This window comes from Phyllostomus hastatus, unplaced genomic scaffold (genome assembly GCF_019186645.2).
Source record: "Phyllostomus hastatus isolate PE091 unplaced genomic scaffold, TTU_PhHast_1.1 phas_contig_38, whole genome shotgun sequence".
NCBI classification, from domain to species: domain Eukaryota; kingdom Metazoa; phylum Chordata; class Mammalia; order Chiroptera; family Phyllostomidae; genus Phyllostomus; species Phyllostomus hastatus.
Genome location: NW_025333869.1, coordinates 17,197,086 through 17,221,174, shown reverse-complemented (window position 1 = coordinate 17,221,174; position 24,089 = coordinate 17,197,086). Strand labels below are relative to the sequence as shown.

General features: G+C 43.2%; 1 protein-coding gene and 1 pseudogene across 6 annotated transcripts in view; one reads left to right on the top strand and one right to left on the bottom strand.

Moving 5' to 3' along the window:
- Nucleotides 1-24,089, top strand: part of SH2D4B (SH2 domain containing 4B) — a 122,979-nt gene that overhangs the window by 77,305 nt on the left and 21,585 nt on the right. For 3 of the 6 annotated variants that reach the window (XM_045842091.1, XM_045842088.1, XM_045842087.1), the window contains exons 5-6: nucleotides 13,534-13,750; nucleotides 17,695-17,822. In XM_045842091.1, the coding sequence (XP_045698047.1) occupies nucleotides 13,534-13,750; nucleotides 17,695-17,822 (345 nt within the window). The remainder of the gene's footprint in view (nucleotides 1-13,533; nucleotides 13,751-17,694; nucleotides 17,823-24,089) is intronic. The other 3 variants (XM_045842090.1, XM_045842089.1, XM_045842092.1) reach the window with 1 other exon arrangement.
- LOC123821099 lies at nucleotides 1,211-13,402 on the bottom strand (annotated as a pseudogene).

Genomic DNA, 24,089 nt, shown 5'->3' with positions numbered 1-24,089 from the left:
CCACAACAGTGCATTTCAGAGGTGACTGGCACCAAGGCCACAGCAGAGAGACTGGAGTTGTGAGGTGATGTCCACTTCTAGCCCTCAGTCCTCAGCCTTTCTTAACCATGCATCAGACCAATAGGCAGATTCAATAGGCAGATTCAATAGGCAGACTTCCCAAAAAATTGAAATATAATTCACACAATGTGAAATTCATTCCTTTAATACATACATTTCCATGGTTTTTAGTCTACTTACAAAGTTGTACAACCATCACCACTATCTAATTCCAGAACATGTTCTTTACCACAGATAGAAACTCTACCCACAGGCATTTCTCCTGCCATACCCTTGGAAGCCATGAATCCAATTCCTGTCTCTATGATTTGCCTGTTTATACTGGATATTTCATAGAAATAGAGCCATACATTATGTGGTCTTTTGTGTCTGAATTCTTCCATTTAGTGTGTTTTCAAGGTCCATCATGTTATGCATGTATCAGCATTTCTTTTTTTATGGCTGAATAAAATTCTAATGTATGTACATATCAAATTTTTTTTATCCATTTGCAAGTTGATAGACCTTTGGGTTGTTTGTTTCCACTTTTTGACTGTTATGAATAATGTTGCTCTGCTCATTTGTGGGTTTTTGTGTGAACATATATTTTCAGTTCCCTTGTGTATATACCTAGGAGTGGAATTTCTGGGTCATATAATAACTCTATTTAACATTTTGAGGGACAGCTACACTGTTTTCCAAAGTGACTGCACCATTGTACATTTCCACAAACAGTATATGAGGGTTTCAATTTCTTCACATTCTGGCTAACACTTGCTATTTTCTGTCATTTTGATAATAGACATCCTACTAAATAGCGAGGTGCTATCTCATTTCCCTGGTGCATTTCCCAGGTGGTTAAAGATGTTGAGCACCTTGTCATGTACCTATTAGCCAGCTGTATGTCTTTTTTGAGTAAATATCTATTTAGGCCCTTTGCCCATTTTTAAATTAGGGTATTTGGTTTTTGCTTTTAAGTTGTATGAATTCCTTATATATTTTGAATATTAAGCCTTATTGGATATATGGTTGGCAGATATTTTCTCCCATGCCATAGTTTTCATGTTGTTGATTGTTTCCTTTGCTGTGCAGTAATATTTTAGTTTGCTGTAGTTTTTTTGATTTAATAAAGCTTTATTTTTCAAAATGTACAGCTGGTGGGACCTATTGTTTATGCATCTTTACCAGAAACTGGGGCATCCTCACCCTTGGTGTTTCTGGTGTAAATTACTTGAGCTCTATGCTTGAAACTAGTTGAATAAGTCTTTTACTAAGGAGTGCCTGAAGGGCTGCCCTGGCCAAGGAACCTTGGATCTTTAGTCTTTCAGAGACAATAGTCAGGGTTATAAGCTTAAGGTTGGGACTTTCCTTACAGAGTTTGTCATATATTGCTTAGTTAAATAAGACTAGGTTATTGAACTTGTCCTGAAGTTTGCCTTTGGACCACTTCTTTTTGGCTTTGCCCCTAGATTTGTTTACTGGGTCTTTGTCTTTTTTGGCTGACTTTCTGAGGGCATCTTTCTTCTTGTTGTCCTTGAGTAGCCTAGAAAAACCTGAAGTATAGCTGGAACTACTACTGCCTTGTTAAGATGTTGTACCAAAGGGAAAAAAGGTACTTGTTTATTTTTGCTTTTGGTGTCTAATTAAATTAAAAAATTGCTAAGATCAATGTCAAGAAACTTTCTCCCTGTGTTTTCTTCTAGGAGTTTTATAGTTTCAGGCCTTATATTTAAGTTTTTCATCCACTTTGAGTTGATCTTTGTGTATGGTTTGAGATAGAGTCTAATTTCATCCTTTTGCATGTGGATATCCAGTTTTCCCAACACCTCTTATTGAAGAAATTGTCTTTTCTCTACTGAAGTTGAGTTGACAGTATATGCATGAGTTTATTTCTAGACTCTCTATTCTGTTTCATTGGTCTACATGTCTGTTTTTATGCCAGTACCATAGTGTTTTGTTTACTATAGCTTTATAATTTTATTTGAAATCAACAGGTGAGATGCCTCCAGCTTTGTTCTTCTCGCTCAAGATTGCTTTAGTATTCAGAATCTTTTGTGTGTCCACAGGAATTTAGGGATTATTTTTTCAATTTCTGTGAAAAATGCCATTGGAATTTTGACAGGGATTGCATCAAATCTCTAGATGACTTTGAGTAGTATGCATATTTTAACAATATTAATTATTCCAATCTGTGAACAGGGGATGCCTTTTCATTTATTTGCGCCTTCTTCAATTTCTGTCATCAGTGTCTTACAGTTTTCAATGTACAGGTCTTTCACTTCTTTGATTAAATTTATGTCTAAGTATTTAATTCTTTTTGATGCTATAGTATAGTATATACTATATAGTATAGTATAGTAAATGAGGTTTTCTTAATTTCTTTTTTGGGTAGTTTGGTCTGCTAATATTGTGTTGAGGATTTTTTCATGTGTGTTTATCAAGGATATTGACTAGTATTTTTTTCTTGTATTGTCTCTATTTGGCTTTGGTATGAAAATAGTGCTGGCCTACTAAAATGAGTTTGGAAGTGTTCCCTCCTCTATTTTTTTGGAAGAGTTTGAGAAGGATATATAAATGTTCAATAGAATTCACCAGTGAATCCATATGACCCTGGACTTTTCTTTCTTGGGAGACTTTTGATTACTGATTCAACTCTCTCACTAGTAATTATTCTATTCAGATTTTCTATTTCTTCGTGATTCAGTCTTGATAGGTTTTATGTTTCTAGAAATTTATCCATTTCTTCTAGGATTTCTAATTTGTTAGAATAATTATTGATAGTCGTTTCATATAATCCTTAGTGTTTTTATGGTGTCAGTTGTAATATTTCCTCTTTCATTTCTGATTTTATTTGTTTGTATCTTCTCTCTTTTTTTCTTAGTATGACTGAAAGTTTTTCAGTTTTATCCATCTTAAAAAAAACAATAACACCAGGTCTTAGTTTTATTTATATTTCCTATTGTTTTTCTAGTGTCTATTTTATTCTGCTCTGATTTTATATATTATTTTCTTCCTTCTGCTAACGTTGTGCTTAGTTTGTTCATCTTCTCATTCTTTGAAGTATAAAGTTAGGTTATTTGAGATCTTTTTTCTCTATGTAGGAATGATCATTATAACCTCTCTTCTTAGAATAGCTTTAACTGCATTTCATGTTTTAATATATTGTGTTTCCATTTTCATTTATCTCAAGATTTTTTGATTTCTCTTTTGATTTCTTCTTTGGCCCATTTGCTCAGGAGTGTGTTGTTTAATTTCCACATATTTTTGAATTATGCAGCATTCTTTCTATTATTGATTTCTAGTTTTGTACTATTATGGTTAGAAAAGATATTTGATGTGTTATCAATCTTCTTAAAAATTTTAAGACTTATTTTGTGACCTAAGCTATGATCTATCCTGGAGAATGTTCCATGTGGGTTTGAGAAGAATGTATATTCTGCTGCTGCTGCTGAATGGAATGTTTTGTGCCTGTCTGTTAGGTCCACTTAGTCTAAAGTGAAGTCATATCCAATGTTTCCTTATTGACTTTTCTGACTGAATGATCTACTTATTACTGAAAGTGGGGTATTGACATACCCTACTTGTATTATATTGCTGGTTATTTCTCTCTTCAGATAATATTTTCTTTATATATTTATTTGCTCCAATGTTGGGAGCAACAAATTATGGTGTATCTTAATGAGTTGACCCCCTTATCATTATATAATGATCTTCTTTTCTCTTGATATCATTTTTGGCTTCATGTCTGTTTTGTTTGATACAAAGTTAGCTATCCCTGCTCTCTTTTTGTTTCCACTTTCATAGATTATCTTTTTCCATCCAAGAAAAGAGAGAATTTGGAAAGGCCCTGTGGAGGAAATGACATTTGGTTTGGGAAAAAGGGAAGGTGAAAAAGACAGGAAATGGCATTATATCAGAGGGAACAACACTAAGCAAAAGTGAAATCATTGTGTGCATAGGGCATGGCCCATGTTTTAATGTGGCTGCAGCCTGAAGTTCAATGAAAAAAATGAGACTGGAAAGATAAGATGGTCAAGAGCTCAGAAGAATTCATTTAAATTCAGTATGGAAGGCAAAGTGTGTCAAAGGTTTATACTGAAAAAATAACAATGAGCAGCTACAAAGTGGTGTCACATGAGGTTACTGTGGTGTGGGGAAGAAATCCTGGACTGGCAGTCCTGTCCTAGCTCTGCCACTTACGACTGTGACCGGGAGCAAGTTCTTGCTCAGTAGCTCAGTTTCTTCATTTGTGAAATGGAGTAATCATTTTGAGTTGAGGTGTGTTGGGAGGGTGAAATGAGAGGTAAGAAACAATGGTGCTTTCTAAGTCATAAAGGGCTGTCACTCGTAAAGTGTTTCTCTTTTTGTAGCTACACGATGAGGTGGAAAGTGACGGGCCAGGCTGGTGTTTCGTTAGGGATGGAGAATGGAAATCATCTGGCCCAAGTGCTGCCTGATTGCTAATTAATGGACTGTGTGGCAAGAGAAAATGGAAAAACCTCCAAAACACAGAGAAAAGATATGATAATACAGGTTCCATGATTTTGGTTCCTCATTTTATGCTTTCTTAAAGAAGAATGAGCTAAACTCTGGAACCTGTCATTCAAATCCAGCAAAGCCACTCTGCACTCAATTAATTTAATATGAAAGATACATTGGGCCATTAATCTACGAGAGCACCAGTTTTTGATAAAACACCTAAATTAAATTCTCCAAGTTAGAAAAAAGGGGACTTCTTCCCTTTAGTATCACTTGAATGCAGACTTAGTTATTTCATTCAAACTGTAGAGCAATCTCTGTCTTCTGAGAAGCTCTGAATATATCAGGCAGAAATTCATTTAATTATTTCCCAACTGTGAACTTGTTGGAGTTGAGTAACATCCAGCTGCCTAGAGATTTAGAGATGAGGCAGGATGACTTGGTCAATGATTGTGTTTACGAAAATTGGACCTGCATTATTGTTAACCCTTTCCCTCCCTCCTTGAACTGTGTGATTCTGATGGTGGCCCCTCACCCACAGCTGCACTCCAGTTATCTCACCCTTTCTGGGTTGTTGTTAGAGCTGAGTGAGAAAATATGTGCCCAGGCCCAGTATGGGGTCCAGTGATATGGGTTCCATTCTATTCCCTCTGAGAAAAGAGTATGCTGTGGAGTTTGGGTTTAACATTAGTGATTCTAAACTGCCATTTGCTTGAGACAGGCAGAACCTGAGGGTCTTGTGGAGATGCCATGTGGCCCGAAGATGGGGTGGGGCAGAGTGGAATTTAGGGCTGGAGGGAAAGCTGAAGGATATCACAAAAGAAGGGCCTTTTCCATCCATTGATGGGATGGGAAATTGTGTAGTTTCCTCTTCAACATAATCCATTCAAACTGTTCCTCAAACTCTGGTTCCACATGTTTTTGGTTGTACAACTCAGAATAATGCCAATGTGAGTCCCTACATGTGTAGTTTGGGTCCTGCTTAGGGTTTTATTTCCTCTTGAATTGCTCAAGATTCCTCAGAGGCTTAATGTTCCAAAGTGGAATTGTTCTGAGGATTCTGGTCTTAAGGGATCCCTGAAGTTGCTTCTGGTGACCACCAGGGGTCACTGTTGGAAGCCATCAGGAATTGCTGGCTGGAGGAGGACTGTTGGCAGCTGACCTCAGAAACCTCCAGTCAGGGTGAAGAGAGTCCCTCCTCGTGGCCTGCATTCAGCTGTGGGTGGACCTTGTTTGCTGTCCCTGAGGCTCATCTCTTAGGGTTCCCTATCTTGGTGCCAAATCCACCTCTTCCCCAGGTGAAGGCTGCTGCAGCAGGTTGAGCCACCAGAGGCCTGTGTGTGTGTATCCTTCAATATTTGTACTGCCTGCTTTCCTTTCCCAGGGGTCAGGAAACCTCTCCTTTTTACCAAGATTTTGTTTTTCCATTTTCCTACAAGCACTCTTGACTCAGCTCCCACCCCACCCCATGTCATCCCTTCCTCCACCTCTTTGTGCTTTGACCAAAATGGGCCCTTTCTAAAGACCGCATTCTAGTCCCCTTACAACAACACGGCAACAGCAATAACAACAACAATGATGGCAACAACAGAGAACATTTAATGAACCCCTATCATGTGTCAGGAACTGTCCAAGCCCTTCTATGTACTCTCATTTACTTCTCAAAGCAGCCCTATGAGACCCCCCATTTTACAGATAAGGATTATAAAGATATGACAATTCAAGTTGTCCAAGGTCATATGGAGTAGAAAATGGAGCAGAATTTAAACATATCCACACCTGTACGCAATTTAAATCGGTATTGGTGCCTTTTTGTATATAGAGAATTATTCACTAATTTTCAGGAATATTCTATTCTATTCACCCATGGGGTTACTACAAACTGATACTGTTTTGAAGCATCTCTGCAGGATGTAACTGGATTATTTGGGTTCTGCAAAACACAGAGTCTTGCCTTGACTAGTGTGGCTCAGTGAGCTGGCTGTCATCCTGTGTACCAAGTGGTCACCAGTTCAATTCCCTGTCAAGGTGTGAGAGGCAGCCCGGTAACATTTTTCTCCCTCCCTTACTCTGTCTCTAAAAATAAATAAATAAATCCTCTAAAAAAATGGAGTCTTTTTTCTGCCTTGGTAGAGGTTGGGAAAGGGCCCAGGGAACATGGGCAAGTTCTCTAGAGAGGGGTCTCATTGAAGAGCAGCAGTGAAAGATCTTCTAGGACATGGTGCCCACAGGACCTTTCGTCCTGGAAACTCACAGGCACTTCTACCTCAACAAGTCCAAAATCAGTCCTCCTCTTCCTTCCAACCTGCTTTATCACCTGACTCTCAAAGGCAGAAACTTAGCTGTCATTCTGGTCTCTCCTTTTTGCTTACTACTGATTCCCAAACTTACCAAGTTGTAAGGATTCAACCTCCTTAATACTTTCTGAATTTACACTCATCCTCCCCATTGTCCTGTCTTAATTTTGACTCCCATTGTTCTTTGCCACGATTTCTGTTTTCTGAGGCTTCATTCTTGTCCCTGTCAGATTCACTCACAACAATGGGGCCAAATCAGTCTTTGAAAAGTGCAAACAGTATCCTGCTCTCCCACTTAAAACTTTTCAGTGGCTTCCAGCCACCCCTTGGTAAAACATTCAAGTTCATTAGCCAGTATTTACTGGTTTAAATGGACTTTTCTGTTCCTGCATCCTCACCTCTTGTCGCTGCCAACAATAGCTTCCCTCTAGGGCCATGTTGACCCATTCCCAGGGGAAGGCCCTAAGTCCTTCTCGCATGAGAGTCTCCTTTCCTGAGCTTCTTCTGCCTAAAATACCCTCTCTCAGACTCTCCTGATTGAATCCTGTGTGTCCCCCAGGCATCAGCTCAGAGGTCCTTCTCTGCAGGATTTCTCTGCCTGAGTCCACAGCATCCTGTGAACACCCCACCTCAGCTCCACTCACCATTTGCTGGTGTGTTTCCTCTACTAGACAGTAAGGTCTCTGAGGACAGAGAGTGTATCTTACTCATTGCTGTACCCACGTCCTCTAGCACCAGCCTGTCAGCCAGCTGATATGGTGCTTTTGTGAAAATTGGAAAAAGGTGCCCACTCCTCACAACTCTATCTGCCAGAGAAGTGTTGCAACATCTGTACAAATCTATGATGATCATGCAGACTGTACCCCCTGCAGTTGTACAGTGCACAGTTTGGTCCTATACAACACAAAGTAGGCACTAAATACATGCTGAATAAATGTGTACACCTGCCTGAATGTATTATTTAAAGTGTTAAAAACCCCGTCTCTTGCAATGACAGGCCTGGTTGTATTTCTGGAGCTATGTAATGCTCACAGAGATTCTGCCAAGAGGAAAACCAACCCTGTTGTCTCTTTAGTGTTAGAGAACTGAGCAGGAGCCTTGGGCACAGATAAGGACACGATCCAGAATGGCCGGGGAGTTTTGGCAGCCTTTGGACAAAGGATGGTACTTTTCCATGAAGGGAAAACTAAGACCCAGAAGGATGAAAACTTGTCCTAGGCTAGACAGAGAGTTCGGAGACATGCCAAGCAGAATGCTCACCTCCCCACTCCATTCTGCGACTCCCCACCTCTGAGCGGAAGCAGCTGAAATTCCCAGGTCTGACATGGGTGAGGTTGGACTCCAAAAACTGTGAGATTCTGGGTTTCTTATTGAGCAGAAGGGTTCCAGCCAGGCAATACTGGGGAGCAATGTCTCAGTTCTGAGGTGACCCTAGGCCAGACCATCCTGTGACAGGAAGGCAGAGCTGGAAGGGACCTTTCCTTCTGATCTGCAGATAAGAGACAGAGGTCTGAGGTGGGCCCACAGCTGGGCACACATCTAGCTAATGGGGACATTTAGCCATGCTCCAGGCTCTTGATTCTCAGCCTGGTGCTTGCCAAACTGGCATGTTACAGAATGTCCATTTTTTAAATTGTGGTAAAATATACAACTTAAAATTTACTATTTTAACCATTTTAAGTGTATAGTTCAATGACATTGGATACATTCACATTGTGATACCATCACCACCATCTCCAGAACTTTTTCACCTTCCCAAACTGAAACTTGGTCCCCTTTAAATACTAACTCCCCATTCCTCCCTTCACACAGCCCCTGGCAACCACTATTCTACTTTCTGCTGTATGAAATGCAATATTTGTCCTTTGTGTCTGGCTTATTCACTTAACACAATGTCCTCAAGGTCCATCCATGTTGCAGTGTGTGTCAGAATTTCCTTCCTTTTAAGGATGAACAATATTCTGTTGTATGAATATACCATGCTTTGTTTATCTATTCATCCATGGATGGACATTTTGCTTCTACCTTTTGGCTCTTGTGAATAGTGCTGCTGTGAACACAGGTGTACAAACATTTGTTCCAATCCCTGCTTGCAGTTCTTCTGGGTATATATCTAAAGTGGAATTGCTGGAGCATATGGTAATTATATGTTTAATTTTTTATGAAATTGTTATACCATTTCCCACAGCAGTTGCACCATTTTGCATTCCTACCAACAATACACAAGGGTTCCAATTTCTCCATGTCCTTGCCAACACTTGTTACTTTCTGTTTTGTTAATAAAAATATTTTTTAATAGTAGCCATTCTAATGGATGTGAAGAGGTATCTCATGGTGGTTGGTCCCTTTTTTAACATCTAAGTTCAGCCTTTCTTTCGAAGTCTTCAGTGTTTTTATGCTATCTCAGTCATCTTTGTGGTATTTCTGTGAGATGAGGCTCACTCTCCCTTTAAGAGATGGAGAAAGGAGTCCCTGGAACCTACCTTAGCAGGGAATGATCACGGCCTCCCTCTGTTCTGCATGCACAGTGGGCCCTGGCAGTGCCTGCCGGATAGGCCTTTGGAGGTCCCCTTGGGTCATAGTGTGGGCTGTGGGAGGAAGCAGAAGGTAACTAGGTTTGAGCTCTGTCCTCCACAGTGGGTCCTCTAGAGCATGAGGACAGTCCAAGACTTGCTGCCTCAGGGTGAAAGCTACTTGTGGCTGCTCCTAAATGGCTCCTAGTGTTTGTTTTGGCTGTTTTCTCTGGATTAGATGAAAAAAGTACTCCATCAATTCTGGTTTCTTATGGCAGATTCATGAGATACAGTCCAAAATCCTTCCCTATTTCTGAGAAGGAACTAAAAGCAAGCTTTTGAGATTTTGAGTTTAGTTTAAGGGAAGCTGTTTATGAATTGTCAGAGGGCACATTCCACATGACAGACCAAGAAGGGTTCCCCATCCTGGACAGGCCAAGAACTGTTCTTGGCTCTGTTTTGGACAGAGCAATACCATGTCTAATGAAAATAAAAATTTTAGTTAACTTACCATGGTGCTTACTGATTCTAAGTGGTACGTGTTATTAGCTGCCCTAATCCTCATAACAACTTTATGTAGTAATGACCATTATTATCTCCACTTTGCTTATAAGTAAATGGAGGCCCAGGGTGAGTAAGTAACTCATTCCATGTCACACAGCTGGTACATGGTGTTGGGATCTGGCTCCAGACATTGGGAGTTGTGAAGAAAGGGTCAGGTTCTGATGCTTGATTTAGTAAGACATTGCTTTTCCAAAGCATTTCATAGTTTATAGTATTTGTACATTTCATTTGCTCTTTACAACAACTCAGTGAGGCGGACATTCATGTCATTCTCATTTTGACAGAGGTGGAAACTGAGGCCTAGAGACATCAGAGACTTTCTTAGGAAAGCTGTTGTGAAGTGTTGGTGAGGATGAGGAGAAAAGGGGTCCCTTTTGCACTGTGGGGTCAATGCCAGTTGGTCCAGCTACTATAGAAAACAGTAGAAATGTTCACCAAAAAATTAAAAACAAAACTGCCACATGACCCAGCAATTTTCTGGGTATATAACCAAAGGAAATGAAAACAAGATATTGAAAAGATATCTGCAGTCCCATATTTATTGAAACATTATTCAGGACAATGGATGAATAGATAAAGAATATTTGGAACACTAACACACACACTCTACAATATCATTCAGCTGTAAGAAAGAAGGAAATATTGCCATTGCAACATGGTTGGGCCTTGAGGTCATTATGCCAAGTGAGGTAAATCAGAGAAAGGCGAATACTGTATGTAGAATCTTAAAAAAGCCAAACTTATAGAAGCAGAGAGTAGAATGGTGGTTCCTGGAGGCTGGAGGTGGTGATGGAGCACCTGGGGGGATGTTGGTTGATGGGTACAAAGTTGCAGTTAGAAGATGAGTAAGTTTTGGATATTCAATGCACAGCATAGGATTATAGTCAACAATGCTGTATTATATACTTGAAAGTTGCTAAGAGACTAGATTTTAAATGTTCTCATCACAAAACTGAAATTATAATTGTGATGTGATGGAAGTGTTAACTCCAACACAGAGACCCGGCTTCCTGCTTGCAGCATGTCAGTGCCCTCATTGCTGCTGCCTGGCATTTCTGAGCTGGCCTGGATGCCCATTCATAGCAGTTGGTCTTGGTCAGTGAACACCAACCAGGTGAGGAGAGTTTGCAGAAGAGAGGGGAGTGGGGAGCTTGGTAGAGCCAGAGCACCCAGCGTGGGGAAGAGCTCAAAGCCCTATTGTGTAGGAAGAAAGTGGGGTGGGTGGGATACTTCTTAAGGACCAAGGGGTTTGCCCTTTATTCTGTTGGCAGTGGGAGCCACTGGAGGCTTTTGAGGAAGATAATGGTGGGTTTAGAACTGGGCTTTGGGAGGCTGGGTTTAGTCTCTCTTTGACCATTGTCGGAGGGCCTCCCCAGCTGAGTTCTAAAACCGTGTCTGCCTAGTCTGCATGACTTCATTCTGCAATCTGTCACTGAATGTTGGTATCTCTTGGGAGCTGTAAACTCTCAAAGGTCGCTGGCCCTGGTAGGGCACAAGTTTCTGTGCTTAATTTGCAGCCTGGTGGGAGCCTTGTGTGAGCCTTTCACCACATGCACAGCAGGCATTATTGTGTCTTAGTACCCAGAACTTATAGACAAGCTGACTGGGCACCGCAGCATGGGTTTTCTCTCAGGGATGGCTCCCTCCCTCTTCTTTCTCTGGAAAACTGATGTTGACTTTTCCAGACCCAGTCAGGTACTCCCTGCCCTGTGATAGCTTCTGGCTCCTTTGCTTCATGTGAGCACTGCTGCTCCTAAACTCTGACAGTACTGAATCAGTCCCTGTTTTTGTTTTGTTAGAGATATTTACTTGTCTATTTTTCTCAGCTAGGCTCAAGTGCCTTGAGGAAAGGGTCTGGTCTTTGTACTCTCTATATCTAGTATAGACCTAGCACTGGTTAAATAATTAATTGGGTATAGTCATCCAAAATGTGTCACCTGCTGATCAACACATGCATGTTCTAGGCACTGGAATACAGCAATGAATAAACAAAAGAAAATCCCCCACTGGCCCTCATTGAGCCCACAGACCATTAGAGCCTCTGCTTGTGACCCCCACATCCATAATTACCGGCTGAGACTTCATGCAGCCATCCTCAGTTCTGGGGAATGTCATGTTTCAAGAAGGGGTTTTGGCAACTTCAGATTAGAAGTGCTTTCTTTCAGGACCAAGGCTATTGACCTCCAAATATGAACAGACTCTGACATTGGTAGGTTGTAGGTCCTTGCTACACATGCACCGAATGGAGTTGGAGTAGAAATATTTGGGTAAGATTTTACTCCAGAAGGGGAAGTTGACCTGCTTGGTCCAGGGCTCACTAGTCATGAACAATGAGAACACAACTAGCTCTAAGAGTTCTCTATGAAGGGATTGGATTTTGGAGGCAGATAGGCCTGGCAAGATGCAATCAGACTACAAAATAGTTGGTTTTAATTTAACACCTTGCCTCCAACAGGTTTTGTTGCCTCTCTTGGCATTTTCTCAGTTCCCGGACACCCTTTCAAGTTTTAGAAGCAGTAACATGCAGATGTCTTTTCAAGGCCACTTGGCTGAGACAGGGCCCTGCCTTGAGAAACAGAAAAAGCCAGAAGGCTAGGGAGAGGGGCATCTTGAAGTGTTATAATCTGTGGTATAACAAAGCTACCAAGGAATCCTCTTCCTCTTCACCCAACACACTCACCCACAAGCCCACAGAAAACTAACGAAAGAGAGGGCCCCAGAACTGAGATACCAGTGTTTCCAAAAACTCATTCTGGTAGCAGAATTGATGGTTCCTAGTCTGACTTGGCCACTGGCCCAGCTGACCTAGCTGGCCCAGCTGGCCAAGTCATTGTCCTACCTTGGGCTTCAGTTTTCACATGACTAATATTAGGAGGTTGGATTGCATGGTCTTAAATGTTCTTTTGGCTTTTTGTAGGAAAGAGCAGGGGCTCTGATGTCAAATGCATCTGGTTTTAAAATGAAGAACATTTGAGAGGTGGGGTCCATGTGGTAGAAGGAGCTGCATGTGTTCTAGAGCCAGACATGCCGATCCTGGCTCTGCCCCTTATTAGCTATTTAACTTTGGGCAAGTTAGTTACCTTCCTGTAGGCTGGGTTTCTGATGTGGAAATAGCGATGTGACCTCCTCACTGGGTGGCTGGGTGAGGTATCTATCATGAGATATTGGAGAGAAAGCAGGTAGCCTGGGGCTGGGCACAGAGAAAGCCTACAGTCAGTGTGGGTGATGACAGTGGTGTTTGGTGATGCTGACCACTTTGAAAGGTGCTCATGAAGCTGGGTGGGTAGGCACAGGGTTTGAGCAGGGTACTCTGAGGAACAAATATATATATATGGAGATGTAAAATTCCATCCAAAGATTTCTTGCTCATTTTGGAATGGGGTCACAGGAACAACCTAATGACCCCAAACTGTCGTGAGTGTCTTTATCCCCACAGGGACAGGTTAGTTCACAGCTGCTGGTTAAGGCTGGGCTTGACCTACCTTACCACTGGGGGCTCCAAGCTTTCATGCAGCCAATGTGGAGGAATCCTGTGAATTCTGGGACTCTGGGAAAGACCCCAGGCTGCTAGCCCAATCCTGGTTGCCTTAGTATATAGCCTAAGCCTTGGCTCCAGGAGAACATGCTCTCTCCTTTTCCAGTGCGTCGGTCCAAGGCAGCTGATGAGGAAAGAAGCCGCCGAGCCCAGCGGGCCCGAGATGAGTACCGACGCCTTTCACTCCGTGCCATCCAGAAGGGCACTGTCGCTGGCCTCAGCTTCATGTTCCGAGAGCTTGGCCAGAGCCATGAGCAGGAGGCCAGACTCTACCACCACTTCCCAGGCCCCGGTCCACCACTACCCCTTGCAATGCCTGTCAGGTGGGTCTGGTGGGGCTGGGGGTCTCTGCATGGGGAGGCCTGGCTGGGGAAAGGGTCTTGGATGTGGGCACAGGGAACTGGAGACCCAGTCCTGCTTCTGCCTCTAACTTGCTATGAAATTTGGGGCTAGTCATTTCCTCTCTGTGAGATGGGGGGATGGGTAGGGCTTGGAGATTTCTAATAACTCTGGAGTTCTGGGATTCTTTACCTTTCTGGGGTCTCAGATTCTTTTGAGAATCTAAAGGAAGCTGTGTACCTTCTTTCCTCCAAGATTTGCATATACAAATCCCCAAAATGTTTGCATATAATTTTAAGCTCTTAAAGGTCCACAGATCTCAGGTTAAGAACTTCAACTGTCAGACCTCAAGTAGATTAAATATGGCCCAGTGGCCTGGGAACCTGGGCTGGCTGCCGCTGTAACCACAGGCAGTGCTGGTGCATCCTGGGTTCTGATAGTAGGTTGGCAGATGAGCGTGGTGGAATGCAGGAGGCTCACACACACTAGTGTCACTGGAGGGGTCTGGCAAGGGCACTTATGTGACTGCTCATGATTACCAGGACCAAGGGTGAAGTGGTTGTCTGGAGCTTCTCCACCTTCTGCCTGTACCCACCTGAGGCCAGCCCCGAGATTTGTGTCCCCATCTTTGCCGAGCAACTACCTCCCCCAGTGATAGCTCAGAGGCTGGGTGGTGGTGAGTGCCTGCTGGCTTCCTGAGCCACAGTTAATCTGCAGAAGAGTCTTTTCACTCCTAGATGATGGAGGGCTGTCTGAGTTTTGCTTTAATTAGGATTTAGAATTACTCATACCTCCCTTGTCCTTCTCCCTGCAGTCTAGGGAGAGCTGGTCATGTCTGAATTTCTTCCTTCCTTCTTTTCCTCCCTTGTCACTGTGATTTACAAACCAGAAAGTTTAAAAAGATACATGGAAAAATGACCAACTCACATCCTTGCCATCCATCCACTCAGTTCCCTGTTTCCCCAAGGGAACTGCTGTTCTTGAGGTATCTGCCTAGTCCCTTTTTGTAACTGCCAGCATTAAAACTTGTATCTCACTCTTTTTTTTTCATGAAATTTGTATATTCTACAGATTTCTACACCATGAATTTCCCCCATTTATATTTTGGAGATCTTTTCGTACCAGTTCTTAACTATTAGTTTTTATTTAGTTTTCTTTTTATAACTGCATAGTATTCTGCTGCAAGGATGTGCTATAATTTACTTATCAAAATTTGTTAATGAAGTTGGTGTTGTTTGAAATTTTACCAACAATGCCCTAGTGAATAACCTTATAGATGTTAATTTTATACACACACAACTATTATCTATGAGAGATTCCCTAAAGTGGGACTGTTGGGTTAAGGGCTGTGTGCATTTACACCACTGATAGTTATCTCATCTTGCTCTTCATAGGGGTTGTACCAATGAACACTCATCCTTCAGACTTGTCAACAGTATGCTGTCAAACTTTTGTGTAAGAACTATATCTCAGTGGATCATTTAAAATTGCATTTATACTGATGAGGGAGATTAAGTATTTTGTATATGTTTAAGGACCATTGGTATTTCCATATCTGTATATTCTTTCCTCTACCTGTTTTTTTCATTGTGCCATTGTTCTTTTCTTTATCCCCCATATCTGAGAACACTTTAAATATTAGGGAAGAGGGTCCTTTTGTTTGTGATAAATACTTTTTTCCTGTTTGTCATTTGTCTTTTGAATTTTGCAATGATGTTTCCTGTCATGCCGAAATCTTTGATTTTTATGAGGTCAGATTTTCTTTTATGTTTTCTGGATTTGGAGACATAGTTAGAAAAGCCTTCTTGGTATGTCCCCAGGAACATTATAATCAGTCATTTTAAAGGGAACAGGTGATCCATGCAGGCCCACACGATGGAGCTACATGGATGGCGGTACAGCCTGGCTCCAGGCTGGCTGTGGCTAGCTGTTAGTAGGGACACAGTGACCACCACAGTGACCCATCAAGGGGACCAGGGGCCATGCAGATGGAACCGAGGACTCAGGCACCCCAGAGGCCATGCATCAGCCACCCTTCTGTGGCTGCCCCATGGGGTAGCTCCCTATGGCCTCATTGCCCCTAGCTGTGCAGTACTGGCACTGGCCAGCCTACCCTCATCTGACTGTGCTGAGGGACAGCCACACATTGTTTCTGGGAGAGAGTTCCAGGTGCAAGAGTGAAGCTTCTGTCCAGGTGGCTTCTTGGAAAACCTTCCTAGCATTTATATGCTGGTGAATCAGATTCTCTGCTTAGAAACACAGGGACAAGAGTGAGAATATATATATATATATATATTTTTTTTCTGTTATTTATAACCTCCTCTTGCCTTCTAAGGAAAATGAGTAAGGACAACAGAGCAGTTTTGCTGTTGAGCAGTAAGGAAGGAACTGAGCAGGGTTATAGTGTGCGGCTTAATAAAGAGAAGAGGCCTCTAGGATTGCTGAGAGGGGGAAACCACAAAGTGTGGATCAGTGGAAGCAACACTGAAAGTGGGGGTGAAGAAGAGCCTAGGGAAGCAGCGGTGGGAAAGGTGTTTAGAGTACAAACTGCACTGCTGGTGGCTTTACGCCAATGCAATGGAACCTCATCCTCTATCTTTCTTATAATAACTTTCCTAAAGTCACACTGTTTGCTACTGTGTATGTGTGTGTGTGTGGATTCATTTTAGGGCAAGTAGAAATACAAACTCATTCTGGGATTTGCAAGGATGTGCCGAACTCCGCATCAAAGTGCTGGTGCAGGGCAAATTCGAGTATGTGAGAAGACAGCTCATTTTATAAAAAACGATGACAACAGTGGCGAATTATGAGTGCCATGACTAGTAAGTAGATAGCAATGAAAAAGTGAGAATTTATCAGGTTCTGTCCCTCAGTTGGAAAGGTGAGAAGCTGCATTTGTTCAAGTTGGGCCAAAGGCCTGCCCTTCATATGCTGTATTTTCTTTCCATAGATCAGTGCAGTATGATCTTGCTTCACATTAACTCAACCAATAGCTGGTGTGTGCCTGTTATGTGCCGTGTGTCGTCGAACTCTAACTGTGCTTCCTGTCAGTGTGGCTCCAATATCACAGGGCTCTTATGTAGTGCAGTCTCTGTGTGTGTCCAAGAACCACAGTTCAGACCCACAAACAATTAAAATCTTGGCTTATTTGTGAGAAAATGTCAAAAACATGTCATTACTTATAAATCCTTCAAGTGCCTCTATATTCCTCACTCTCAGTACCTTCAGACCCTCTCCAGATCCCCTATGAAATCTACCAAAAGTCAACCAGTGCAGTGATCTGTTCCGCCTCCTTTAGCTGTCCTCATTCTTTTTAATTTTTGGCAGTGAATCTCAGCCACGTCCATAGCAAATCAAGGGTCTCCGGTTTCTCTCTGTTCACAGTCCTGATTCCATCTCACAAAAGCACAGAAGGGAGCAAGCTGGCAAAGGCAGGTATCCCCTGTGGAAGGCTGGGGAAGGGGCCACACTGAGGAGCAAACCAGAATTTTCTGTAGTGGGGTGTGGGAGGGGCATGGAGGACACTCACACGCTAATAATTTTGCTCCTGTTACATTAGGTCCTTCCTCGTGTATGCTCATGTTTATACCCTGGCCATCCTAGAGGGAAAATATGCCTTTTCTTTCCCTCAGACATCCCCTCCTGTTTTCTTTTCTGCTCCCACCTGTGTGGCTTTTTTCAAGGCAAGTGATAACAATTTTCTTTGGGGAAAAATAATAACAGCTGGTACATTATAATCTGCAAAGTACTCTCAAGTACCTGGACTCATTTAATCCTCCACAGGTGGCGTGAGTGTGGGCTCTGTGCTCATTCATTCTCACAGTGGACTCCCTCCCTCCTTTCCCCTTCTTCCCCCTCCCTCTCTCCCCTTCTTCTCTCCCCTCTCCCCCTCCCTTCCTGACTCTCCCACACTCCTCTCTGTTCTCAGCAGGACTTGGGAGCGCCCATTGCGACCCATCTCCAGAGAAGTCATAGTCCGCTGGTTTAAGGAGGAACAGCTGCCTCGCCAAGCTGGCTTTGAGAGGAACACCAAATCCATCGCTCCCTGGTTCCATGGTAGGACAGCTATCTGTGTCTCAGGGCAGACACCTTCCATATCTCCACCTCTTCCTGAGTCTGAGAAAGAGAGGCTGAAGGACTGTTATAATCAGGGGAGTAAAGGACTTTCAACTGCTAATTTCATTCTGCCTCACAAAGATGGGCAAATCTCCCAGGGTTAAGGATCAGTTCTCCTGGCTCACCTGGGTGAGAATGGAGTGGACAGAAGTCCTGTGTCTGTCATTTACTTGTGCAGTGAGTGTGCTGAGTCCAAGGCACCAGGTCTGATTTTCCCAGGGCATGTGCTGAAATATACAGCAGCCTTTTTCATTGCCGTAGGAGGCCAAGGCATAACATCTCTGTGCAGGAGCCCAGGAGACAGGAAGCACCAGGGATACTGAATGTTCACTCCCTCTTTCTGCTGGGAAGGGATGAATATGACTCTTGCCCACTGCCCTCACCTCACAGCCTCCTTGGTCATCAAAGGCCTCACAAGGGTGTCTTCTTTATACTTAACAGGGCAATGAAGTCTCAGTGGACCATGAGTACCTTGTGGGCCAGTTCCAAATCTTGTTGTTTGAGCCTGCATCCTCAGGTTCTGGCCATGGCCTGGCATGTAGCAGGCTCTGAGCAAATACTGGTTGATTAAATGACAGAATATCTGCATGAAGTGGTCAGAGTTAGCCAAACATAGAACCTTAGAGCTCAGAGGCTCCTGGAAGTATTTTGTTGCTTCATATTTACATAAAAGAACACAGGTGTGGAGGGAGGAAGAAGTTTCTATAAGATCACAAGGAGACTTGTAAGGTTGAGTTCAAGAATGTATCTTATGGTTCATGACCCCAGTCCAGTGATCTGAACATGTAGAGGGCTCAACCAGGGAAGCAGGTTTTGTGATCCAGCAGAGACTTACCACAGAGAAATAGGAAGGGCTGCTGGTCACCACACCCTCTGTATCAGTTTGTGATTGCTGTATAACAAATCACCTCCACATTGCCTGGTATTTCCCCTGCATTCGTCTTACGTCCTGGCCAGCTTCCAGGTGTTGTCAGTTCCATCCAAATGGGGAGATAAACCCAATGGTGGGCACTAGAGGCTCTGGGATCTTGAGGGCTATTAGGGAACCTTCACAGACAAGCTCTGGACATGGCTCTAGCTCCAGGAAAGGCAGCTGGAATGATTAGAAGAAATCATGCAGGGATGAGCAAAGCTATGTGCACTTTTATTCTCATTTTCAAGAGCCAAAGGAGTTTGTAAACTATAAAGTGCAGACTGCAACCATACTCTACAGATGGGATGATTGAGACATAGCACTGTTAAGGGATTGCCCAAGGACACAAAGTTCACAGAGGCACCACCCTGTCCAGGTTGCAAGACTGTCCTCACTGCCTGTCTCTGTCACTCTGGCTCCTGTACAAATCATCTTCCACACACCAATCTGAGAACCTTTAAAATATAAATCAGATCCTGTTACTGCACAATACCCACCACTTTCCTTTATACTTGCAATGAACTTCAGACTCCATGCTGGGGTTCACAAGGTCCCAAAGGATGGGCCTGGCTTCCAACTTTGTGCTATAATTGTTTCCTTGCTTTCATAGCTCTGGCTTTTTCCTGTTCCTCAAACAAGCCATTTTCTTTTCTGTCTCAAGCCCTTTGTACTTGCTATTGCTCTTTCTCTAGTTTTTTGCATGACTAATACATTCATTCCCATTTTTCATCCGAAATATCCCCTCCTCAGAGAGGCCTTTCCTGAAAACTTTATCTAAAACAGCCTTCACCCGTTTCTCTCAATTCACTGTATTTATTTCTCACCCAATTTGTATTTATCTCATTTGCTTAATGCCTATTCTCCTACCTAAGTGTAAGCCTATGAAACTAAGGCCCTTGTCCATTTCACTAATGCCTACCACAGTAAGTATCCAGGGCAAGAATGGATGAAGGCAGAAATGTTGTGTCAGAGGTGAGATTAGTTCCAGTCTTTCTAATTCCTAAGAACAGCTCTTGCTCCTCTGCATTGGGCCCTTGTGGGTGTGTGTGACTGCTCAGGGCCCAGTGAGTGAGGTTGAGCTGGGAATAGTTAGAAACCCAGAGCCACACACAAGATAGGCTCGCCTTCTCAGTTGGTCATGTGTTCACTTGGAGCCAGGGCCCTATGCCTTAGGCATCTTTGTATTCAACCCTCACCTCTGCTTTTCATCTGTCCAGAAACAAGGCCAAGGCAAACTCACCATCTTTCTATGTTCCCACTGTTGCAGAGTTCTCCAATTCAATTAATGGCATCCCCATTGTGTCAGTCGATTATGCTTGACTATGCCACAGTGAAAAATGATCCCAGAGTCTGAGTGACTTCCACCAATCAAGATATTTCCTACCAATGTTACATGCCCATTGGGTTGTGGAATTTGATATAGGCCTCAGACTGAAGTTGCTGCTTCTCTTGGAAACTCTAATGGTCTCATGACAGAGGGAAAAGAGAGGCCTGGCAAGCCACATACTGGCTCCTGAAGCTTCTGTGTAGGATTGTCACACACCATTGTTGCTCATGTTTCTTTAGCCAGAGTCAGCTTGACCTCTGTGATGTAGATGAACAGTTTTGGATGATAGTAGAGCCCATTATAACTACCATCCACTTTTAGGCTCCTTTTTACTCTCTGGCCTCCACACATCCAACAGGAGATAGAGGGGCTTTTTATTGCTCAGAAAGAAGACTAATCAACTTTCCTGGGTGACTTAACTGTGTGTTCCTGGAGCTTGTCCCAGGGATTCATTATGTCTCACCTCTGTCCCAATTTTGTGTCCCTGTAGCTGGTGGAAGAGCTTCTGTTTGACTTACTGCTTTCTTTTCATCCACGTATTATCTATAACCATGGAAGCATGACACCAGCATCTTGGGCACCACATAATGCAACTCAAATGTCTGTGGGATGGGGGTTTGTTTACAGGGCATTTGTTGCCTGTGGCTTGAAGCAGATAATGGAGAAGGCAAGATGGAGGTGGAGATGCTCAAATTTATTTTTAGCTTTATTTTCTATCCTGATAAAAATAAAACAAAACATAAGTTTTATATTGTCCCAGAACAAACAGAACCATGATTTCAGTCTTGCAGTCTTATGTAACTGATTTCATGTTCTTTTGACATTCTATCATAAAACATGCAGGAAAGTTGCTAATATGTGGACTGGAGCTATTTAGTGACAAAGTTTTCATTGTTCTGTAACAGAATGAAAGAAAAAGGCTCACATATGGAGGGTGGCCAACTCTCTCTGCTTGGAAAGGACTATGTCATATTCCAAGATAATATTCTTTCCTCAGTTTTAGTGTCAAAATGTCCTATCTTTTATGACTTGATGGTGATAGTAAACAGTAGTTCTTTTTATATGTTGCCTTTGCTCAAAAGCAAAAAGGTAATAGCTCCATGTTGGTTTCCCAACTCTTTTGAGTAACTTTACTTATACCTAAAATCCCAATGTCTGGAGCTGTTGGTGTGGTTCAACTTCTTTCCCAATGTAGGAATTCCCTGATAGCATTCCTGGCAGGACTCCTGTACTGATCCTTATGGAGACAAAGCCTACTGCCCACCACCCCCACCCCAGGCAGTCTAACGCTGGTCCTGCTGTTAGGGAGCCTTTGCTGCAGGCTCTACTCTCAACTGGTGCTGGCAGGGCATCTTGGCTGGGGTAGTTCTGCCCCATGTATTTCTCATGCTCCTCCTGGGACCAGCAGGGTAGCCCAGGTACACTCTTCTCAAGTAGCAGACAAGTGGCTGCATGCTAGATCTTGCAGTCTAGTCTTTGAACCAGCACACCATCACTTTCACCCTGTGCCATTGGTCACAGTATGTCACGGAGTTGAGGGTTGGGAAAATATGTTTTGCTCCTTTTGTGTGAGGAACTACAAAATCATATGTCAAAGAGTGTGAAGACAGAGGGGAGGAGAATTTGAACAATAATATAATCTATCATAATCCTAATATAAATTGATTTTCCCCTCTAGGTAATATGTTCCTAGTTAATTTAGTTGGATTTTAGATGTAGGTAAAAAACGACTACTGTGACTTCTGTTTCCATCTCTTCCCTCATGTCCATCTGGACATGTTGTGGTGTAATGCAAAGAATGGTGTGGACAAGGGGTCTGATGATACAGGCTCACTCTAGAATTGAGCAGCTCTGTGGCCTTGGGTGTGTCCTTTAAATTCCACATCTGTTAAACTGGGATTATAACTTCCACTTCACAGGATACTTATGAAGATCAAGATAATACATGTGCTTTGCCTGCCATGACGAGCCATGTCAGTGTGATTGCTGATATCTCCTGGAGTCTGAGGTCAACCACCAGAGGCCTCATATCTTCTAGGGAAAGATTTGGGAATCTTTTGGGAAATGAGGTCTGAGCACAGAGTGGGTGCCTGGGGGGATGGGCTTCCCACTGCTACCATGGGGTTCTTGATAGAGTCTCTTCTGTTAAAAAGAGACATAAAGTGGTGAGGTCATTCCTCTTTTCTCCTTCCTCCATTGTTATCTCCCAGGGCTTATAAGAGAGACTTTTAGTTATCTAAAAATACTCCTGAGAAAGTGAGTGCATATAAGCTTGGCTTTGGGGAAAAGAAATCTATTTTTGTATTTCAACATGTATTTAATTTAAGAACATCCTCTGTGTGCACATTGGCTCAGTTGGAAACCGTTTCTCTTCCTGAGCTTTACTTCTAGAAAACAGTCATGATGACATCCATGGTTTATTGTCTTGGCAACAACCCTCTGGCTGTCTTGAGGCTCGCCCTTAGGGCTCAGCAGGGAATGGAGCTATGCAGTGGATGATGTAGTTGGTCTTGGAAAACTATTCCTGCAGGATACTGCTCAGGGGCTGGGAGTATATCTCAAGGATGGCCTTACCTGCACTCTGGTGGGGTGTTATTGTCAAGACTTTTCTAATGACCATGAGGCAGGAGCTTCACTGGGGAGGAGGTGCTCCCTACCCACATAGACAGTGTGGTCTGCAGAGAGCCCAGTGGTTGGGGTGACATTCTATGCTCCCAAGTGGCATGGGCACTGCTTCCTACCTTCCCACACTGTAACTTCAGAGCATATTTAGAGGAGAGGACTGTTGAAGGTCAAAGGGCTGAAAGGTTCTAGAATGGCCCTTAGACTCCTTGTTTGCCTTTCTGTTGGCCATGATGTAGCCGAATGTGTTTGAAGGAAAGGAAGGAAATAGAAGTCACAGTAGTCATTTTTAATGATTACCTGGAGGATGTTTGTCTTGGAAAAGAGAGGCCTTGCAGAAGGATGGATTGGGGAGCAGAGCTCCCAATTTTCAGGCTCTGGAGTCCTGTCTTGAGAAAGGGAGATTGTTAAGGAGGACAGAACCAGGGTTTGGGGCTAGGAGTTCTGAAGAGACACATTTTACTTCAACAGAAGAAAGAGCTTTTTGATGGTCACAGCTTACTATTAGACCATCTGGATGGCTAATGGGCTTCTCAGATGGAGACCTTGAAGCTTTCTACCCTGGCATCTGTGATGCAGTGTGGTTCTGACACCATTTTCTGCTGTCATTGTTCCAGGACCATTGGCCCTGTGCCTGCCGATCCTTAAAAGTTTTCTCAGGGGGTCAGGAGCATTGGAAAGGTTGGCCAGGGTGTGGGAGTCCGTGGGCTGAGGAGGATTGAGGGTTCCTTATCCTGGCAACTGTTGGGCCTGTTTATATCGCTCATTTCTCTATTAATGAAAGTGTTTTGATCCAGGAGCTGAGGCACAGGCAGTGGTGACCCATCTGGATGGTCCTTCTAGGAGTCCTGCAGGTAAAGGACAGACATACCATGCTGTCCTACAGGAAAGCAGTTCCCAGAGAGGTTGGAGAGATTGTGCCCTAGGAGGCAATGACTGAGTGGTAATGGATTCTAGGCTTGACCCTTCTAATCACATGCACTGGGAAGTCACTTGTCTGAGCTGCACAGAATAGGAAGGAGTTGGACTAGCTGAGCAGCACTGATTGTTGGCGATCCTTCACACTCTGCTGCTGTGTAGTCTTGCATGTTTCCCTGGGCTGTGTAGATGTAGAGTGGTTTGATGGGCACCATCTCATGGGCATGCTCAATTGCATCTTGAGCTGGTTATGGTTAACCCTTTACAGGTGGCCACACCAAGGCTCCGGGAGCTCTAGAAACCAACCCTTCTTAACCCAGCAGTAAGCTTGGGAGCCAGGGCAAGATACAGGGCTTTCGGCTCCTAGTTTTTCCTACTCTCTTCTGGTATCTCCTTGAATACACTTCTGTCTAGGGAAAGAAATTGG